This window comes from Perissodus microlepis, chromosome 7, assembly GCF_051167445.1.
Source record: "Perissodus microlepis isolate ML-2025 ecotype Zambia chromosome 7, ASM5116744v1, whole genome shotgun sequence".
Classification (NCBI taxonomy): Eukaryota; Metazoa; Chordata; class Actinopteri; order Cichliformes; family Cichlidae; genus Perissodus; species Perissodus microlepis.
This window is the reverse complement of record NC_140467.1, coordinates 47,330,801-47,351,066: the sequence shown is the minus strand read 5'-3', so window position 1 is coordinate 47,351,066 and position 20,266 is coordinate 47,330,801. Positions and strand designations below refer to the sequence as shown.

General features: G+C 38.6%; 1 protein-coding gene across 1 annotated transcript; it reads left to right on the top strand.

The window, feature by feature from the left end:
- Positions 1-6,530: 6,530 nt before the first annotated feature.
- LOC146383924 (Golgi phosphoprotein 3-like) lies at positions 6,531-12,947 on the top strand. The gene is made up of 5 exons (XM_084935511.1): positions 6,531-6,938; positions 7,429-7,560; positions 7,819-7,933; positions 8,556-8,716; positions 10,511-12,947. Exons 1-5 carry the CDS (start codon positions 6,729-6,731, stop codon positions 10,772-10,774), a joined length of 882 nt encoding a protein of 293 aa, XP_084791637.1. The 5' UTR covers positions 6,531-6,728; the 3' UTR covers positions 10,775-12,947.
- The last annotated feature ends 7,319 nt before the right edge of the window (positions 12,948-20,266 follow it).

Sequence of the window (20,266 nt, the reverse complement as noted above, 5' to 3'; positions counted from 1 at the left end):
ATGGGGCAAAAGCGTAGCGCTTCCTGTAATTGTGCGGATATGGAGCAGATGTTGAAACTGACATCGTTTTTGCTGCTTTCTTTCGCTCGCCTCATTATTCTTTCATCTCATTATTTCTTTTTTGTTTTCTTTAGCCTTATTTCACTCAACTTAGCCTCCGAGCTAGGGATGTGCTGCGATTGCAATTGCAATGATTTGCAGCAAGCTTCTGTTTCACCCGCTGTTCAAGTTCACAGCAGACTCCCTCCCAAAAAGGGAAGAATTAGCAAGAAATTTGGTATTTGACCTTTTACCCTCCATTTATTTCCATACAGTGTGGCCTTCTTGTCTGATCTGGTTTCTTTTTTATGGAAACAAACTGTGAGAAAAATGATAGAAGCTTCGTTTTCAAGCCATTCGCATCAGATCCCAAAATTGTGACTGTTTTATCTCAAGCCACTCTCAGGCTGGGTTCAGCATATCACAAGCCATTAAATGTAATTATATTTTCTCTGGCACTGCTCTCCAGTGAGATGTATTTATTACAACAGGCAACTGAGATATAATATGAATTGCTTACCACACTGCTACAGTCTGTGGGGGTGCTGTCATTAAAGAGTGCACGCATGTGTATATGTGAGAGCGCTCATGCGCATTTATATTGGGGAATGAGGGTCACTAAGGGTCACCCATGTGCCCACTCCAGAGACAGGAAATGGCTCCAATATGGGCTTCCTTGAACGCTTTTGGGAGTGATTTAGGCTCCTTGTCAGGGCCAGAACTCCAAGATCAGGGAGCACAAATGTACAAAGTGAAAAATACAGATGTTTCATTTGGGCCATTTGAAACCGTCGATCTCTGGTGGGCTTCACCAAGAGTCAGGGGTTTATTAACAGTGTCAGTGGGGCAGCGAGCAATGAGCTGATATGTCAAGAAAAATTTATGTCAAGTTTAATGTTAACATATGTAAAAAAAAATGCTGCTTTTTCTCCCTGACAGATACACCTCAAACCTCTGCTAGCTTCTTGTCTTTATCGTCATGTAATACCAGATTATTTTCCATTAGAGCCGTCTTTTCTATCAGATTACGTTCTGTTAGAGTCTTTTAACATGTGTTTGTGCTACTGGTGGATTTATGTGTAGCTTTCAATAGCAACACCTGTTCACAGACTCGAACATGAAGATATGTTCTACTTCAGACTTTTTCCAGACCTAATGCTAGATGTTTATCATGTCATCTTGGACTGTGTGCAAATATGCTACTAAGATGGTCAGAGTATCTGACAACTATCTCGGCCGTGATGGTTGTTTACACAGAGCATATTTCCAACCATCTGCTAAATCTAATTTAGGGCCATACTTAAGACTTCAGCGTCACAAAAGGGGGCCGAGTTTGTTACTTGCAAGCTGATTCTGACATGTCATGATTCTCTTAGCAGACACAATAAAATGTGAACAAAGCAGAGATGTTTTATTCAGGTTGGATGATGCAAACACAGAGCTTACGCACTCAACTGAAGTATTTTGGGTGATTGTGCCTGTATATTTTCATTTTGTTATATTTCTCCTCCACTACATTGTAGTTCAGAGAAGAATGCTCTAGTATTCATTTGACAAAAACTGTACAGCTGCTTATATGAAAAAAATAAAATATATATTACTGAGGCATATATACCATCTATTTGCATCATGTTTATTCACACAAGCCCTTCTGCTACAGGGGTTGATTTGAATATTTACATTGCCTGGCACTTTTACAGTGAGAGATCGGACTTACTTCACTGCTATCGCTAATGTACAATTCTTAATACTCAAATTAATTCATCACGGTGGCCTATAATCTTCCTTCATTCAAATTATATTTATTTAAAAAACAGAAATGGGACTCAAACGTTGGAGGTAAACAAATGTAAAACCTGAATTTTTATCAGTTAATGTAAGCTGCACCCGTTTCACTCATTTCTTTTAATACTTTCTTAAAAAGAAGTTGAATTGCTTTGATGAGATAAATGAAAATAAATGATATCAATAAATATTAATAAAGGCTAACAATGTAAAAAAAACAACAACAAAAAAAACAAAACAAAACCCAACACTCTAAAATAAAAATATAAAAATGCAAAGGTTAGCTTGCACATGTTAGCAAGATATGCTAGGGGGGGTTTACCTTTAACATCCTGCTATCTAGGTCCACAGCTGATATATCCATGTCACACTCATACCACAACAACGAAACAAATGTTTTGGCTTACTTTAAAACAGAAATCTCGCACTGCACAGCTCAGCAGAGCATTAAAAATAGAGCAACCTACACACTACCTGACACACTACTGGTTACACCTCACCTACTGGGTTTAGGTTTGCTTTTGCTGTCAGATCCATGTTGTCATGTTGTTTGCCCAAAATTCTCACCTTACCACAAAATGTTGCAGCATAAGTCGAGACTTGTCAGACCAGTTAACATTTTTCCAATCTTCTGTTGTCGAATTGTGGTTAGCTTGTGTGAACTGTAGCATCGGTTTCTTGTTGTTAGCTGACAGGAGTGGTCTTCTGCTTCAAGGCTTAAAGTATTCTGTGTTAAGGAATGCTTATAACTAACGGTTATTTGAGTTGTCATTGCTTTCCTATCAGCTTGAAGCAATCTGGCCATTCTCCTCTAATCTCTGGCATCAACAAGACATTTTTGACCAGAGAAGTTCTTGTTTGTAAAATCTAGACTTGGTTTTGTGGGGAAATCCCACAAGATCAACAGCTTCTGAAATACTCAGACCAGCCAATCTGGTACTAACAACCATGCCACATTCAGAGTAACTTAAAATGTCTAAATTCCTAAATGTATTTAGCTGCTGCAATGTGATCGGCTGTTTCAATATTTGCCTTATTTGCCTTGATGAATAGCTGAACAGGTGTGAGTGCGTATACACCTGAACCTGACTTTCATTTTACTCTCAAACACTTATTTTTTAGTGCTTTTACTGAAGCAGCTTCTTCATGTCACTTTTTTAATGGTCAGAATTGATTCATTTTTGCTTTTCTTAGATGTAAAAGTAGCTTATGTTAGATGCCCAGCTCTTCCTATCCACAAGCCAAGCAGTTCCTTTATTATTTCCATTACTCAGTAGTGTATTTAATCATTTTTATATTTGAGTGTTTCCATTTCCAAATTATTCTTTAAAAATGTATGCCACGTTTTATCTCTACCATAGGCTTCTTCTTCTTTTTTTTGAGGGATTTGTTTTATATTGCTTCTATTACTTATTTTAATTAATACGTGTTTGTTCTATATGTTTGGTTCAACTTCCCTTAATCAGTGTTGTTTCCTCAGTGGACTCATTTCCTCACAGTAATCCGCAGCTGATAATTGTATTCTTTGTCTCCTGTTGTTGTTGCTGAATGTGATTCACAAGTACTGTATTTGCAAACCACTTCTTGATAACCCTGGCTGTCACTGATTGTAGATGAGCTATCCAGAATTTGACGCAACGTGGGCTGAATAAATCGTCTAACCTAATGAGACATGCAGCCCAGAGAGTGAATTGCTTGCTTTCCTCATTACCTTTCAGGAACTCTTTCTGATAATAATCATGGTGCTTAATGAAATAAGAGCTAAGGGAGCCTTTTCAAGAATGTTTTTTAAATGACCTCATCTTAACCCAATCAGGCCCAATCAATTTTATAAAAAATATTCACACCTTTCCTGTTTTCAGGAACTTGAATCATGTTTTCAGTCATGTTTTGTCCATCTTCTAAAGCTACTTTTTTAAAATACAAAATTACCCTTTTTGAACAACAAAGTATATGAAGGCATTTTTTTAACTTAATGTGCACTTGTACAAACAGTTTACAAAGCCTTTTAACTGAAAAAGGGGATTTTAAGGAAAGTAATTAAAACCTTTTCCCAACATATAAAGCAGGTTTTCATTGGACTGTAACAAGTCCAGTGAAAAACTAAGTATACACTTAGTCCTTCCATAGGAATAAAGAGGTTGGGAATCCAGTCCAGTGAACCTGATTAATTGATCACTGATGATTAATTGATCATCATTAGATAAGTATCATGTAAGTACCAGTCATGAATGAATGTATGCTGTGGTATTCAAGTATGTGTTAACACAGTTCATCAATTATTGCAGTAGTTGATTTCCCTGCAAAATTTCCCCCAAGATCAGACCATACAATGCTAAGAAATGCTGTAAAAAAACCAAACAAAACCCCCCCCAAGAGCTACATCTCAGTTTCTGCGGGCCTCAGTTAGCATGTTAAATGCTACCGGTTGTGACAATGTAAAAAGAAAAAGACAAGCATGGATTATGTGCAAGGGTTGCCAGGAAAAAGCCTCTCTAAAAAGAACCTGACAGCACAGCTTAGGTGTAAAGGCTTCTTCTGAACAACATCCTTTCGACAGATTGGACCAAAATGGAGATGTTTGCTCATAACGTACAGCATCAGGTTTGGTCAAAACAAAACACAGCCTATCAGCATGAACAACTCATCAAGCACTGTGGTTTGGTGGTGATGATTTGGGGTTGTTTTGCATCTAGAGGACCTGAGCTCTTGCAGTCATTGAGTCAACCATGAACTCCACTGTATACCAATGCATTCTAGAGTCAAATATGAGGGCTTCTAAAGCTTGGCTGAAACTGGGTCATGCAACAGGACAATGATCCCAAGGATCGAATGTACAACCAAAAAGGTTGGAAAAAAACATATCAAGATGTTGCAACGGTTCAGTCAATGCTCAGACCTCAGCCTGACTGAACTGTTGTGGTGGGATCTTAAAGAACTGTGCATAAACAAATGATCACAAACATCAATGAACTGAAGCAAGGTTGTAAAGAAAAGTGAGCCAAAATTCCTCCACAGTGATGTGACTGACTGATAAAATCCTACAGAAAAGAGTAAGTTCAGGTTATTGCTACTGAAGGTGAATTTAGTGGCATTAACCTTACAGTATAAAACTTCACTATAGATTTTTGACTTTTTTAATGCTTTTTGTGTTTCCATGTAAAAAGTCCTCCAACTCATTTTTTTTCTACAATTAATTGATTCTGGAGGTAGAAAAATATACAAGAGTACATAAAAGGTGTGCTTTTATTTAATGGAGTTAGACTAGTAGATATGTCTGTTTGTTGTCATTTGTATAATGTCTTCTTGACCTCATAGCTGGGAAGTCACATGTGTAACTAGCATGAATAAAGTGCATTCTATTTACGTTTTGGGCATGTGGGCTCATTTATATTATTAGTTCCATATGTGGCTTTTCCACTATATGGCACAACACATGCCATTAAAAAAGCTGATAGTCCAGCCGCTCTTACATCACCGAGGGCAGTGATGTGCAGTAAATGGGAGTGGAGCAAGGTTATAATCCAAGATGCATCTCTCCCAGTGATGAGTAACAACAATAATAACCAACATAAACCTGCTAAAGGCAGCAGTCAGCACCCTCATGCTTAAAGATGCCAACATAGGTAAGAAAATAGGAAATAACTTGTAAACAAAATAATAATAACGTAGTTTATAGTATTTTTTATCATGCACATAGTCTAAATTTAGTATCAGTGCGTTTTCATGTGAAAGAAAAACAATCAGTGTTCATCATCATACACAGAGAAGTTGAGGTCAGCAAGGGGAGGACATAATCAGTCTGGTCATGTTTCCTACGCATAGCCTGCCACCTTGTGTTGATAATCTATATTAAATCATATAGCGTTTGAGCAGTAAACTCTCCAATGTATAGTTTGCATTTTTTTTCTAAATATAATACTAATGTGTAGTGCAAATTGCAATACATGTTGCATATCACAGTTTAAAAATTAGCTTGGGTCTTGCTACAATTAAAAGCTGCAGTTACCAGCACTGCTTGATCAAATATTTAAATAATTTAACTCATCAAAGCACCTCAGCTGTGGTAATAAGTAAATAAATAGATGAATTAATTAAGTATATACAATAGAACTTTAATTTAAGCATATATAATTGTTCCCAGGTCAGAATTTTTTTTAAGTGATCTATTGAAGGTGCAATAATCAAGTGTATATAACAAGAGAATAGATCGTAAATGCCAATTTTTATATCATTATTTATTTATTTATTTAATTTTAAACCCCACCAACAACACTAATATAGAAGTAGGCTAATTCTTCATACAGTAAAAGTTCATAGATGACCAGCTCTGGCTATTTTTACATTTTTTCCTAGACTGAGCCCGCCTTTATGATGTGTTATTTGGTTTCCTTTACTCGTCATTACAGAGATTAAATAATGTAATGATTAAGACAGCCATTTTTACATTTTTATCTAATTGTTTGCATCTTTAAAGTATTTTGAGTTTCTTCCTAAAACGCTTTACTTAACATCCATTGTTTTTGTTTACATTAGGGCTCTATAAAACAGGATTTCCTCTGAATAATTCATAGCCTTTGTCGTTAAATGTAATAAGTTTATGGGGCAGCTCAGAGGTTATGTTGCACATATTTCCCGCTGCGCTCTGTTGAAGGCACGAGGCCGGAGGCGTCCGCGGATCACTCCAGGCCACGTTTTTACGTCACCTGCCACCATGTTGGATCCGGAAGTGGGCAGAGTCTGCAGGAATCTCGAGCCCAGCTGAACGTTAGCCGTCGGCTTCGCTCGATCGGTCCACCGCTTTCCGATTTTCACCTCTAACCTTCAGGTTACATGCTGCGTGGCTCTCTTGCTGGTCGAAGTCGGCGCCTTTCTTCGGATTTTATCGTTTTTCGGCATCAGCTATGACTACTCTCACGCAGAGAACATCGGGCCTCGTCCAGCGGCGGACCGAGGCCATTCGCAGCGCCGCCGCCGAGAAGGAGAAGGAGTCCGGCGGTGAGGAGGACGAAGTGCGCCGCGGGGAGGAGGAAGATGACGACAAAGGGGACTCAAAGGAGACCAGACTGACGCTAATGGAGGAAGTGTTGCTCTTGGGCCTCAAGGACCGAGAGGTGAGCGCTGTTTTGCAGTCCAGCTTAGCAGGCTGGCTAGTAACTTAGTCGCTACACTTGACATTAGCTAATGTTAGAGTTTACTGTGCGTCACCAGTCGTGGTTGTCAACAAAGCTAACTCTGGTTTATTAAAGCGCTAGTTAAAAGTTTCCCGGAATGCTGTGTTCATGTAGCACATCTGGAAGTGTATTGATTCACAGTGTGTCGTTGCTAAGCTTGCTAGCAGATGTCATGTAGCTTGTATTTAAGCGCATCGAAATGTTTTGCGCTGCGTTTTGTTGTTGGCTCGTAAGGTTACAGAAAAAAATGGGGGGTGGTGGAGAGTGAAAACAATTATCCGGTTTGTTGAGCTTCTTGGCTCGGGTTTCTCCAAGCGTTCACTTGACAACTCGCTAGCGAGTCACCGCTTTCCTTTTCATCTCGCTTTGCTTCAGCTCCTTCCAACACGTCAGCTAAGTTAGCGAGTGTTTTTTTTTTGTCTCCACCCAGGGCTACACGTCTTTCTGGAACGACTGTATTTCTTCCGGCCTTCGAGGCTGTATGCTTGTAGAGCTGGCTCTCAGAGGGAGGTTACAGCTGGAGGCGTCCGGTGTGCGAAGGAAAAGCCTGCTGGCAAGAAAGGTGAGAACTATTATATTGCGATCAGATGTTTGTGCGTGTGTGTAGGGGGGAAAAGGACCAGTTTGTCCGGTTAAATGCTTTGACGTAGTGGACACTTGACACTGTTTGCTTTTCTTCTGACGAAGAAGGAAGCATTTTTTTTGTCGGGAGATTTACACCTAGTTATCTATGTAATTCCTCCTCACACAGGATGTGTCTACATCACAATTCCACAGACAGCAGCCATCATTATTAAAATGTTTACCTTTCTCTGGCAAGGTGATCTGCAAGTCAGATGCTCCAACAGGAGACGTGCTGCTGGATGAGGCCTTGAAACACATTAAAGAAACTCAGCCTCCAGAGAATGTCCAGAGCTGGATAGAGCTACTGAGTGGTGAGATAAGCACTGCTGTATTTGTTAGCCAAACCTGGTGGTGATCTGCTTATTGTTTCACCTTTTCGGTCACATAGGTGTCTAAAATGGTGGGGCAGAGGAGTACTGCTTGCTTATGTGCAATGTAATGTCAGATTTGTCAGTAGCAGGATTAATTGATTTTTAAAATTGTTTTAAAAACACCTTGTAGTGCCCCAAGTGGCAATTGTTGGAAATACAGTAGATAATTAGGGATGCACCAATCTGTCAGTAGGTGTCAGTCTTGGTGTTCGTTGTGTGAGATGACATTCACCAGTGGCAGTAGCTAGCGTTTATCTGTAGTCCCAAAACTTTTCCAAGATGGATAAATATCAAAAGACCGTGTAATGATGAAGATTTATTACACTTTAAACATTTATTTTTAATTAAAATACATTTACATTTTGTGCACTGTCACAGTCTGCAAAATGTAACAAAATATAACAATGGGTGCATCCTTTATAATACCTATTGTAAAAAAGCAACACAGGAAGCATTTTTGGCTCCTGTTCTCAGCTAAGAACCTTAAAGGGGAAAAATGACTTCGGCATGCACGTCATTTATTTTGTTGCGTCTGAAAGCTGATCTCAATGTTGTCACGTAGGCGAGACCTGGAATCCGCTCAAGCTGCACTATCAGCTGCGAAATGTCAGAGAACGTCTGGCCAAAAACCTGGTGGAGAAAGGTGTCCTCACCACAGAGAAGCAGAACTTCTTGCTTTTTGATATGACCACACATCCGCTTACCAACAGTACCATTAAACAGGTATGCAAATGTTCACTTTGTTCTGCAATCATGATCAAAATTTTGATTCAAGCATCATTGCATATCATTAGTGGGGGAGGTTTGTGTCTTTTAGTTTGCGTGCAGGAACTGTCAGCTATTTAGGAGCATGTTAGTCACACCCTCAACTTCATTTGATAGAGGTTTGACCTATATTTGCACTTTTTTTTTTCTTCACTGGATTCAGTTAAAATAGTTGACAAACTGCACAAGTATCAGTGCAAAAGGGGTAATATTCCCCTCTTATATATTCTCTCATATTTTAGCTGGATGGCAAATCATTTTCACTTCATGGTTGTATAGTTAACAACCTTGATTCTGGTCTAGCATTAAAACAAGCAGCTATAGGAGGACAAGAAGTCTGGCAGCCGTATATGCTTATTAGTTAGCTGTAACATAACCTTCTATGCAAAAAACCACCTGTTTAGTTTCCGGCCTCGAGAGGCTAAAGCAAACTTCCTGTCTGACTGCTGAAGGGGTTAAAGTCTTGCTAAACATGAAGCTACAAATGTGACTTTTTTTAAAAATGTTTTTATTTTAGTTATCTAATTATTTATTTTGTTGATTATGATATTTGTATATGTGCAGAACTGTGTGAACTCTGGTTTTATGTTAAAGGGCTTTATAATAGGGCTGCCACAAACGATTATTTTCATAGTCGACTAGTCACCGATTATTTTTGCGATTAGTCGACTAATCAGATCATGCATCCATTGGACGTAAAACGTACAGCTTATTGCACCAGCAGCATCTGCTCTTATATAACTATCATTAGCTTACAGCTTTAAGTGTTTAAGGTATGTGCTAACTAAAAATAAAGACAAGATGATAGTTTATTAAATTTTAATGAAATTTGCAGATTGTTTCGGTGAAGTTTAATAAACTCCTTGCTATCCAAAATATAACAGGACACCGGAGTATATTCTCGAGCATCTCACACTTCTGATAATCAGCTGTCTGCTTGACGTTTATTCAGCTGTGTAAAAACTATAACTTTAATCTCAGCCAAACCGATTTACTCAGGAACAAATAAAATACAAAAAAAAAGCCAAACAATAACATTTGTAAGTTATCTAAGTGACTTATATATCATGTTTAACCTGAGTAGCGAAAGACGGCGGTGGGTTTGAAAACGGTTTGCCGGGAGTCCGGTGTTCTCACGGCTCTAGTGAGCCTTGCCCCCGGCTAGCTATCGAGCTAGTGGGTAACAGACGTCTCCGAAAACGTCGGAGCGCTTTTGAAAATATGTGGTGTCTTGATAAACTGAGAAGATATTTGAGGTTTACACAGCTACATTCTCGCCTGAAAATATGTTAAACGTTTATTTTGTGACCCAGAAAGAATAATAAGAGTAACATTAAAACTAACTAGCTGCCGCCATTGTTGGAAACTGAGCTGGGCTGCGCTATGAATTCTGGGACAGAGCTACTTCTTCTTCGGGGTTTAACGGCAGCTGGCATCCTTGTACATGCAGTGCTGCCATCTTCTGTTTCAGTCCGTTATTACACTCTTAAATCCTACTACTTATTCCTGCGTCTTTTGTGATCTTTTACAAAGCTTCAAACGATGCATCGACTATTAAATCAGTCGTCGACGATTTTGATAGTCGACGTAATCGTGACTAGTCGACTAATCGTGGCAGCTCTACTTTATAATAAAGGTATGGTGTGGTACAGATTCCGAGTTAGAGCCTGAATAGTGTAATGATCTAATTGAATCTAATTCACATTAATTCTAACTATAAAACTCTATAATATTTACTGTTACTACCTGCAGCGCCTTGTCAAGAAGGTCCAGGACTCTGTTTTGGAGAAGTGGGTCAACGATCCCCACCGCATGGACAAGCGGGTTCTGGCCCTGATTCTGCTGGCTCACTCGTCCGATGTTCTTGAGAATGCCTTCGCCCCGCTCCAAGACGAACAGTACGACCTCGCCATGAAGAGGGTTCACACTCTGCTAGAGCTGGAGCCCGAGAAAGAGAGCGCTAAGCCCAATGTCAATGAACTAATGTGGGCCGTGGTGGCCGCCTTTACTAAATGAAAGCACCTGATTGGTTGGACTGAAAGGTGGTCTGTATTATTTAATTGGTTGAAGGACTTAATGAGACAGACTTCACTCTAATGAGACAATCTGTTTTGGTTGGGGAGCTTGTTTAGACATCTCTTCTGGATGATATTTTGGTGGTAGTCCATATTAACACACAGTCTTGATCGGTGGTGGGCTTCACCAAGCTAACAGTGGGACGGGCTAGATGACTCTCTAAAATGGAAACGACTGGCTGCTTTCACACAAGTGAGGTACATCATCTGCCACTGCAAAGGATATACTTATACAAACATCAACACTACATACAGGTGGGTTTCTATTCGTTAGATGACATCGGAGAGCGCAGTAGCTGGCAACAGTAGCCATGGTGAATATGAAGATATTGACTGGGGCCGAGTTTCCCTTCAGCGCAGAGGAAACGTCATCTCTTCATCACTTCAAGATCTCCATACCCTGCCACATGCTAACACGAGGACAAAGGATGAGCAACGCTCTTTCTGCTCTCGCAGGTCTCCCGCTTCCACCTGTTTGTTTCCACTTGAGTTAAGAACACATCTCTGGGTTCCCATTATTACAGACTACCTGACTGGGTCAGATTCATTTTGTCCTTGCTTTAATTTTTCTTTCCTCCTTTCCCCTCAATGCCTCTTGAGGGAGAAAGAGGGGCTAAACACAAGTTCAGTTCCTTCACCAGTAAGTGTGAGATCATTCGGCCCTTATAGAGATTTAAAATGTGCAATCTAACAAAGCTCTCATTAGTTTGCTGGTTTTTCAAGGGTCCATTCTGTGTGTAGAGAACGCAGCTAGTCTTCCGTTTCTGTTTATGTTGCTGATCGATGCTTGGAGTAGCCTGCCATTAATTAACTATTTTGCACAGCTGCTAGCCCTGCAGGTAGGTTAGTATTTATAGGTGTCTTCTCGGGTTGTGTAACCCACTTGTGACAAAGGGATTTGATGATTATAAACTTTAGAAACTATGGTAAAGGAGAAAAAACGACAACAAAAAATCTCAATCCAGCTCTATAAATAAAAAAAATTAAAAAAACAAAAAAATAAATAATTCCCTTGGTGATTAAAAAAAATGCTCCTGCTACTTATATTTCTAAATGTGAATCAAGATGTAAAGACGCAGGGGGGGAAAAGAGTAGTGGTCGAATTTGGATATTTAAAAAAACCCTCCGTGACACTTACTGTGATCATTAGTGTTTACTTATACATATTAAGGAATTGTTAGCCAAGCAGGTTAGCTATTTTAGTTACTACAAAAACATATTTTCTCACTTAAAACTAGTGGTATGTAGACATAGAAGTGCTATTTAGGTTTAACAATATTTTCATTTCCCTGAAAATTGACAAAAATATTAGTTGAATTTCCTTTTGTCATCGTAGTTAGTATAAAAAAAACAACCCAAAAACAAAACAGAAAGTCAGAGGCAAGTCTTGTGTAGGAGTTTCCACACATGACTAATCGACAAGCATAACCTGTTTGCATTTCCTCTGAAGAAATCGTCCTGACATGATCATGTGATTTATTCCAGTTGTTACTTTTAGAGGTAAGTGAGAAAATGTGTTGTGCAGTTATGGAAAGTCGAGACTTTCCATGTATCTCAGCTTAATTGTCATTTCATGATTACATGCTCTTTTTGTTCTGTTTAATCAGCCCCTGTGGGCATGTTGTATGGTTTGATACATGGAAATGATGGCGGAGGTTACATGGGGTCTTGGTAAATCCCTGTTTATGACTGAAACATCTTAACAATGTCTAATGGAGAGGAAATGAACTCCAAACACGCTTTGGTCTGGGAAAAACTTGTTTCATTGTAAAATTATGATTATAAAAACACCATCTGATCAATGTGGTCTGTGTATGAAGTTACATCGCCTGTTTTATTTTTGCCTTTTTTCTACCTGCACAGTACCAGTGGGTATGAAGAACTGTTGAGACACGTTTACAGCAACAAGACCATGCTTGTTATCGGTGGAGGGCTGGGATGTTTGTGGATGTAGCTACAGAGAAAACGGCTTGTATGTAATTATTAATCATTTTATGTGTACGGTCTAATTGAATTCAGTGAAAGGGATCTCTCCTATCCTCTATAATTCTGTATGCTTTTTGTATTACCACAAAAAAATAAACTAAGGATCCTTTAAGTGCCTGAATTTATAATGTTTTGCTGCGGTTTTTCTTTCAGAATTTATGGTTAAAAACGGACTTGCTCTTATCAAGATTTTGATCCCTTAGGTAGATCGTCTGATTCACATTCTTCTAATACTAGTTGGTAGACGAATCTCTTCAGTGAATATAAACCTTTGCAAGACTTGTTCAGTAATCAAAGGGAAAGAAAATGTTGGTACTTGTTTTCAGTGGTAGAAGCGTGCTTCTAATAATCAGTAGGTAACAAATAATTGATAATAGGTTGTAGAAATTATATTTATGGCAGAAAGTTGATCAGTTTCTTTCTTCTTTAACTTAAAAGCCTACACATCAGTCTGTGAAATTCATTAACTAACATGAACCAATTTATTACCTTTGTGTAACAGTTTGGGTTTTTTTAGTGATCCCAACCAAGAAATAGGATGCGACAGCATTTCCCATCAGACTAAACTTCTTTTGCAACTTCCAGTTGCAATGATTACAGGGATCTCATGTTACCTAATCATTCTTTGTGAACTCTTCGCTTCAACTACACAGTTTCCATTACAAACATGGGAGTGGCTTCTTGCCTAACTCTTATCAGGAAGCAAATTATTTCTGGGATGTGCAGGTGAAAACATGAAATGAAACTAAGGTGAATCATTTTATTGGGGGGAAAGTAACACACACACACAAAAAGAGTTCCCTGACGCTATTTAACCTCTAAATACAATGAAACTTGGATGCATTTTATATTTGTATTTTTAACAATAAATATAAATTTTTAATAAGTGGGTAGTCAACTAACTTTGAGGCCAGAAGAAGTTTGTGAACCACTGCTTTAAACAGAAATTTCACCATTTTGTACCATATTGACAATGTGTATGTGAACTTTGTCAGATCGATGTATTTCACAGCAAACGTATTCTCAAAGTTGGAGAATACTGGCCTTCCCAATATACTAGATGCTCAATTATCCAGGTAAGGAAACCCCAACAAGTTAATTCTCTGCATTCAGGTAGATGTAGCGTTTTCCTCACTCATCCAGGTGACTTCCTCAGTGTCAGCTGACTGCAGGTTTCCCCGGCCTTACAAACAGCACATTTGCATGATGACCGAAACTATCACCACTAGTCAACAATGGCCTGTGAGGTCAGTTTCATGATCGTTAGTATGCAAGTTGTCGTCACCATTGATCACAGACCATCGATCAATGGCTATGAGTACCATCCACAGAGAGTTGGGGAATGGCAGCGATGTAAGAAGGTGAAAGATGTACACTTGGCCCAGTGGAAACACTACGTCCAGATGAACAGAATCGATTGTTGGTAGGAATTCAGTTTAAAATGAGGTAGCAGCAAAGCAGAGCTGTATAATGTTAAAAATATAAATACAGCTAGTTCTTAGACATGTAAATAAATTGTTATAAGACAGATTTGAAGGCGGAAAGAATGTCAGCAGGATGAATTCTTTAAAAATGTCTGCAGTTAAGTACAGCCAAGATCCATTACTCTTTGACCTAAACCTGGGCTGGATTGTGGAACAGCTGGAAGACAGCTGCCTGCTGATGTACTCCAACACCTGTAAAGCCTTATGAGCCACGACTACATGTTTGGAATCCAAAAGATTTTAAACGCCTAATGTTTCCAGATTAGTTAGGTTTGCAGCACTTGGCAAGCAGATAATCATGTCCAATTTGTTTTGTTTTTTCCCCTAAATCTTAGATCAGAACCAGTTCCCAGAGAGACACATGATTGCTGCCTAACATTGAAATTAGATAGTTGGTGTTACACTCGTTGTTTTCATGCCTGCTACCACAATTCAGAATGTCTGCTGTGGGCACAATAGCTGTGGATGTGGAGTTAGAAACCCTTTTTAATCTAGTCATAAGTTTGCTTGACGTCAGCTGCTCTTACAGAACCTGACACCAGCTGTCTCAAGTAACTAAAAACACAGCGCTTATACTATTTAATAACAGACCCACCATCAGTAAGCCTTCTAATTCAGTTTTAACCATTTTCTGATCATAAAAAATGTGCATTGTTTGTATTCTTAACTACATTCACAAACTGCTTTCTGTCATACCCACCATACAAACAGATACTACACATGACCAAGTAATACATTTACTGAATGTATATCTTTTAATGAACTATTCATGACACACTTCCACTTATGCTGACATTTTTTAAATGCATTTTAAGTAGATTCACAGAATTTATAGATTCACAAGTGTCATTTCCTTTAGGTCCAAGTCAGTTAGTCTAAATGTTACACCTTAACCTATAACAGAGCCAACATGCATGAATGTCCACAGATGGTATACGGTGTATATACATGTGACAATCATCATCTTTAGCAGATATCATCCATTTTGAAGCTCCTGTTCGATCCAATTCGTCACCGATCTGTATCAGCGGATGAACAGCATCCCACAAGTTTTCCTCTGGAGAGCTCCTGTCTTCCTTTTTGAGTCCACTGCCAGTCCAAATCCAGCGACTCCAGCAAGATGTGTCCACAAACATATGTACATCCCACTTACGGCTACCATATTGCCACCAGTTATGAGTCTATATATGAGACCCGTCTTTAATGTTAGGCTCACGGCCAGTCAGATTTACAGTACACGCTTCCTCTTGATGAGCTCTCACATCATGTCTCACTTGACATTAGCGACAGTCTTGTAGTGCTTGATAAGTATTTCCAGCAGTTTGTATTTCCAGTAGAGTTCATCACCGGCTTTACGAAGCTCGCGTGCGCAGAGTTCAACAGCGGCAGCAGCTCCTGAGGGTCTATCTGAGGGAAGAAGACATCGGTTAGATCATATCAGTCGATTGCTCGCAATCTGTTAGTAAACTATCGGGCTTAACTAAAACTTCCTCAATCAGATCTGTTTATATATTCACCTTTGCTGGCCATTTTCTCAACGATAATAGTCCGAAAACGAGAAGCGCTTCACAGGATCGTTTTGCTTCTTCAGTATTGAGACTTGATGTTCAGGAACAGGTTTGAACTATTGATAGCACAGACCGCCTTTTAAGCATGCTATATACGTCACGCACATGCTCAGAAAGAAATCCCCCGTTGGTCACGAGTCAACTTCTTCCTCCTCCTACTTTGTTTACGAGCGTCTACAATCAGTAGTGTTAAAGGTTAAAATGGTTAAAACTTAGTATGTTTGCACTTTGCTAAAGATACATATCCTGCCCTATTTTTTCCCCCCGATAGTCACATTTAAGAATAACACGGAGAATAGAAATGGACACATACATATGTTTTTAAAAAAGTTAGAAGTCTCAGAATGAGCTCATAACCAAATCAAATAGAAAGCAAAACAACATCTGAACCAGTTCCACCGTGTCACACGAAACATTTCATCAGACCAGTTTGTTAACTGCAAAAAGCTCACAAACCAACCATAAAGAAAACAGTACAGACTGTACGACAACAGTTACATGCCACACTTTGTGTCCTACCTGGCCGATAAGATTAGATATTTAGAAACAGTGTTCTTTTCACCATGTACAGGACAGATATCATTGGACGTATTATATAAACACAAACACAGAATATTTAAAATAACCAGCTGCAGAAAATGTTTCTGTTACATCAAAACCTTGCATTAACCGGTGTCACGCAAGTTTCCGTGACTGAATTAATGCAAAAACAAACAAGGCCAACACCACTCTAATCACGTTACACACACCAGGCACGTGACCTGTTTAAAAGTGCACTATTTGCATTTGTGCTTAGTACAAGCACCGTGAACTTGTTTGGGCATACCTTCTCCTTTCGTACGAAATGGGAAGTACGAAAGTCGTATCACCTGACCACCGACGGCTTAGAGAGTTGCAGTATTTTCTTTATTTAAGGAAAAAGTATTTACTTTTGAGAACTGAGTCTAAACTTTAAGATTAAGAAATTTAGATTATTGAAAGTGCCACAATATAAATGTTTAATGTATGTGGCATCATGGGTCTGTTAATACCTATGCCACAATGTTTACTGTAGTCGGTCTGCTTTTAATATACATTCAGCGCCTCTTTATTAAACCTGTTCAGCTGCGAATCAATATCTCATCCAACCAATCACATGGCAGCGACTCATTGCATTTACGCATGCAGACAAGGTCAAGACTGCCTGTGAAAGGTCAAGACTGCCTGTGAAAGGTCAAGACTGCCTGTGAAAGGTCAAAGCGAGTATCAGAATAAGGAAGAAAGTTAAAGTGACTTTAAACGTGACGTGGTTGTTGGTGTCTGACGGGCTGGCCAAGAAATTTCAGACACTGTTGATCTACTTGGATTTCCCCACACGCCACCATCTCTGGAGTTTTAGTAAGAAAAAGAGAAAATATCCACTCAGCTTAAAGCAAAAGAGGAAATTTCGGCCTCAACTCCCAGTGGCTTGCCATGATTGGACAACAGAATATTCGAAAACTGTTGCCTGGCCTGAGTCTCGATGACCACAGTGTACCAATCTTCTAATCCTGCTTCCAGCCTTTATGCCACAAATAATCAATAAAGCCACACTGAAGGCAACTAATGAAGTTTCAGCTAAGTATAAGTCAGCAGTTTAGCCAAGTGGCTGCCAAACACATGGTGGGCCTCCCTTTAAATGGTCATGTAATTAAGAGCAAATTTAGATTAAGAGCAAATTTTAAATTACATTTCTGCATTAAAAAAAAAAACATATAGAGAGTGAAAAATTATGTACGATATATTTATGGTGAATTAAAAGCTGAATTATACATGGTATATTATAGCAATTTTAAAGGTTAGCTGGAAAATGTCTTTATATTTGAATTACTGTACTACTACTATTATTGTACTACACTACTATTACTGTAAACGTACTTAAATGGGGGAACTCTAAGTGGCACCACTGCACATTTCACACATGCTGCTAGTTGTCCACAGAGCTCAGTGGTGACATGGTTACAGCAGGCGTGTCGCTGCTGCTGATAACAGCATTGTTAAATATACTGGCCTTTTATTGCCGTGTCCTTAAGGTATATGTTTTGAATGTAAATCAACAGGCTTATCGTGGTTTCTCTCTTTTGCAGTCTTGTGACCTTTTGTATGAAAGTTTTTGTTGTTGTGCAACATCTCTGAGAGGAAATCACCCCATTAATGTTCCGCTTCATGGTTGGGGTGTGTGTGAATGACGTTGCTTGGGTGGAAATAAATAAATAAATTGGAAAACACATTGGCTTTTTGGGGCTTTCACGGGTAGGTTTGAAGTCGGTACTTGTGTTATTTGTGATGGGAGCAGGTAGCTTGTGTGAACAAAAAAAAAAAAGAGTTGACAGGCTTTGACCTTTGTTTGTGTAAATACTGACAAAAGAAGAGTACACAGATGTGACATTAATAGTCAAGCTGTTCTTTAAATAAGCCGTTCATGCCATCTGGGTTGAAGTAAATTAAGATCATTTAGTGTAAAAATTCTTAGGAAATGTGACTTTACCTAAAGGTATGTATATATTTATATGCAAATATTAAACACTCTTGTTCCCTGTGATATATATAAATTAGCAATAATATTATAACTGCCGTATTCATGTGGTTAAAATGAAAATTATTTTAAATTAAGAATAAAATTTTATTAGATTATTATTAAAATTGATTTTATTTGTATGGTCCGTTTGTGAGACAGCAAAAACATGTAAATGGATTCTCAGTACATCTAAGGTCAGCTGGGTTTAAACTTACCCTGAGGTAAGTTTAATCTATGTAGGACCTTAACCCACAGCAGCCCATGCCTGAGTTTTAATGTGTTACAAGGCACAAATCAAAAATCTTTGTGTCACTGGTTCTACTGGTTCTACTGGAATGCTGTTCCATAAGCGCCCACACTGGAAATTCATTTGCTGGTAAATCAGAATATCCAAAACATCAATTTATATTGGAATCATATAGAAACTTGAGTGAAGATACACCCCCTCCTTTTTTTGTCTGTCTAATTTATGGTTAATTCCTGTTCTAGATCAACATTATAGACATGCATGTGTCACATTAGTGCTTGTATGAATAAGTGACATAAATACCCAAACTATACTGACTGGCATGTGATGGGGAAAATCTGAAGTGGCATGTTTTAAAATTTATGAGAATAGGACATCATAGCTCGTTTACTGAGACTCGTGTAAACACTTCAGTAAAGTCTGCTTCAGTTACTATCGTCACATATTCAGAGGTATTCAGATAGAAAGAGGAGAGGCTCACCCACCTGTTCTGACTTGGTGCAAAGTAAACAGTAACTGCAGCTGTGTAAAAGCGAAATGTTGCCCTCTGCTGTCCGTGACCTGAAGTACAACGTAATTTAAAAAGAAAATGATAAACGAGAGTTGTGCGTCACTACAGTTAATATAATTACGTATGATCAGTGCACCCTTACAACCTTTGAAAAGTAAAACTAAAGCCAACTCAGCTAACTGATTAACTTATTAAATGAAATTAATTAATAACTGAAGTTCCTTTAGTTGTTGACTGTTAGTTGTACGAAACAAAGTGAATACGCCACCTTGTGATGGGCAGATAATAATGATAAATAATTAGTTCTTTTTTTCCTTTCTTTTTAAACGGTGAGGATATTTGTCCTTTTTGCCTGATGGCCCGTCCTATACTCCACATGCACATGTAGAATGATAAGAACTCTTGTGCCTTTAATGTGCACAAGACACAAGAACAGAATAAAGCCCAGCTACAAAAACCACGACACAGATAAAACCAATGAAATAAAATCAAATCATAAATATGAATCCTATCTGGTTTCTGGTTATTTAGGAGTTACACAGTGTAATAGCCACCGAGAGAAAGGATCTAAAGGGATGGTTCAGTCCTGCACCTTGGGACAATGATGAATTGTCCATGATGCTGAAGCGGTTGTTCATTAACATGGGCTATTTTTGATCTTTAGCAGCGAAAGGTTCATGGACAGTTAATCCATTACTGTGCTACTGCTGGTATTACAGTACTGCAAGGTTTTCCTGTTTGTCTACATTGTGTTTATTTAACAGCTCTATTTACCGATTACGTTACAAATTAGGATTTCATGTTGTCTTACAGTGTACTACTTTTGTTTTATTTGTTGTTAGGGATAAACCCCTTCAAATGAACTACTTAAATCATGTTGTATTTTCTTGTTGTTGTTCTTCTTCTCATTATTATTATTATTATTATTATTATTATTATTATTATTATTATTATTATTATTATTATTATTATTATTATTATTATCGGACCAGTGTATACCATCTGTAAACACTGTAAGTACGCCCATCAGCCATCAGATGGCGGCAAAACCAAGCTCAGCGCAAGAGGTTTTTGGCGCTCCAGTTGTCACGTGACTGCGCG

What these genes read in the sequence shown, in the direction of transcription:
- LOC146383924 (XM_084935511.1), top strand. Translation starts at nt 6,729, where the DNA reads ATGACTACTCTCACGCAGAGAACATCGGGCCTCGTCCAGCGGCGGACC. An exon ending in TGGGCCTCAAGGACCGAGAG is followed by an intron (nt 6,939 to 7,428) that starts GTGAGCGCTGTT and finishes GTCTCCACCCAG; the next exon opens with GGCTACACGTCTTTCTGGAA. An exon ending in AAAGCCTGCTGGCAAGAAAG is followed by an intron (nt 7,561 to 7,818) that starts GTGAGAACTATT and finishes TTCTCTGGCAAG; the next exon opens with GTGATCTGCAAGTCAGATGC.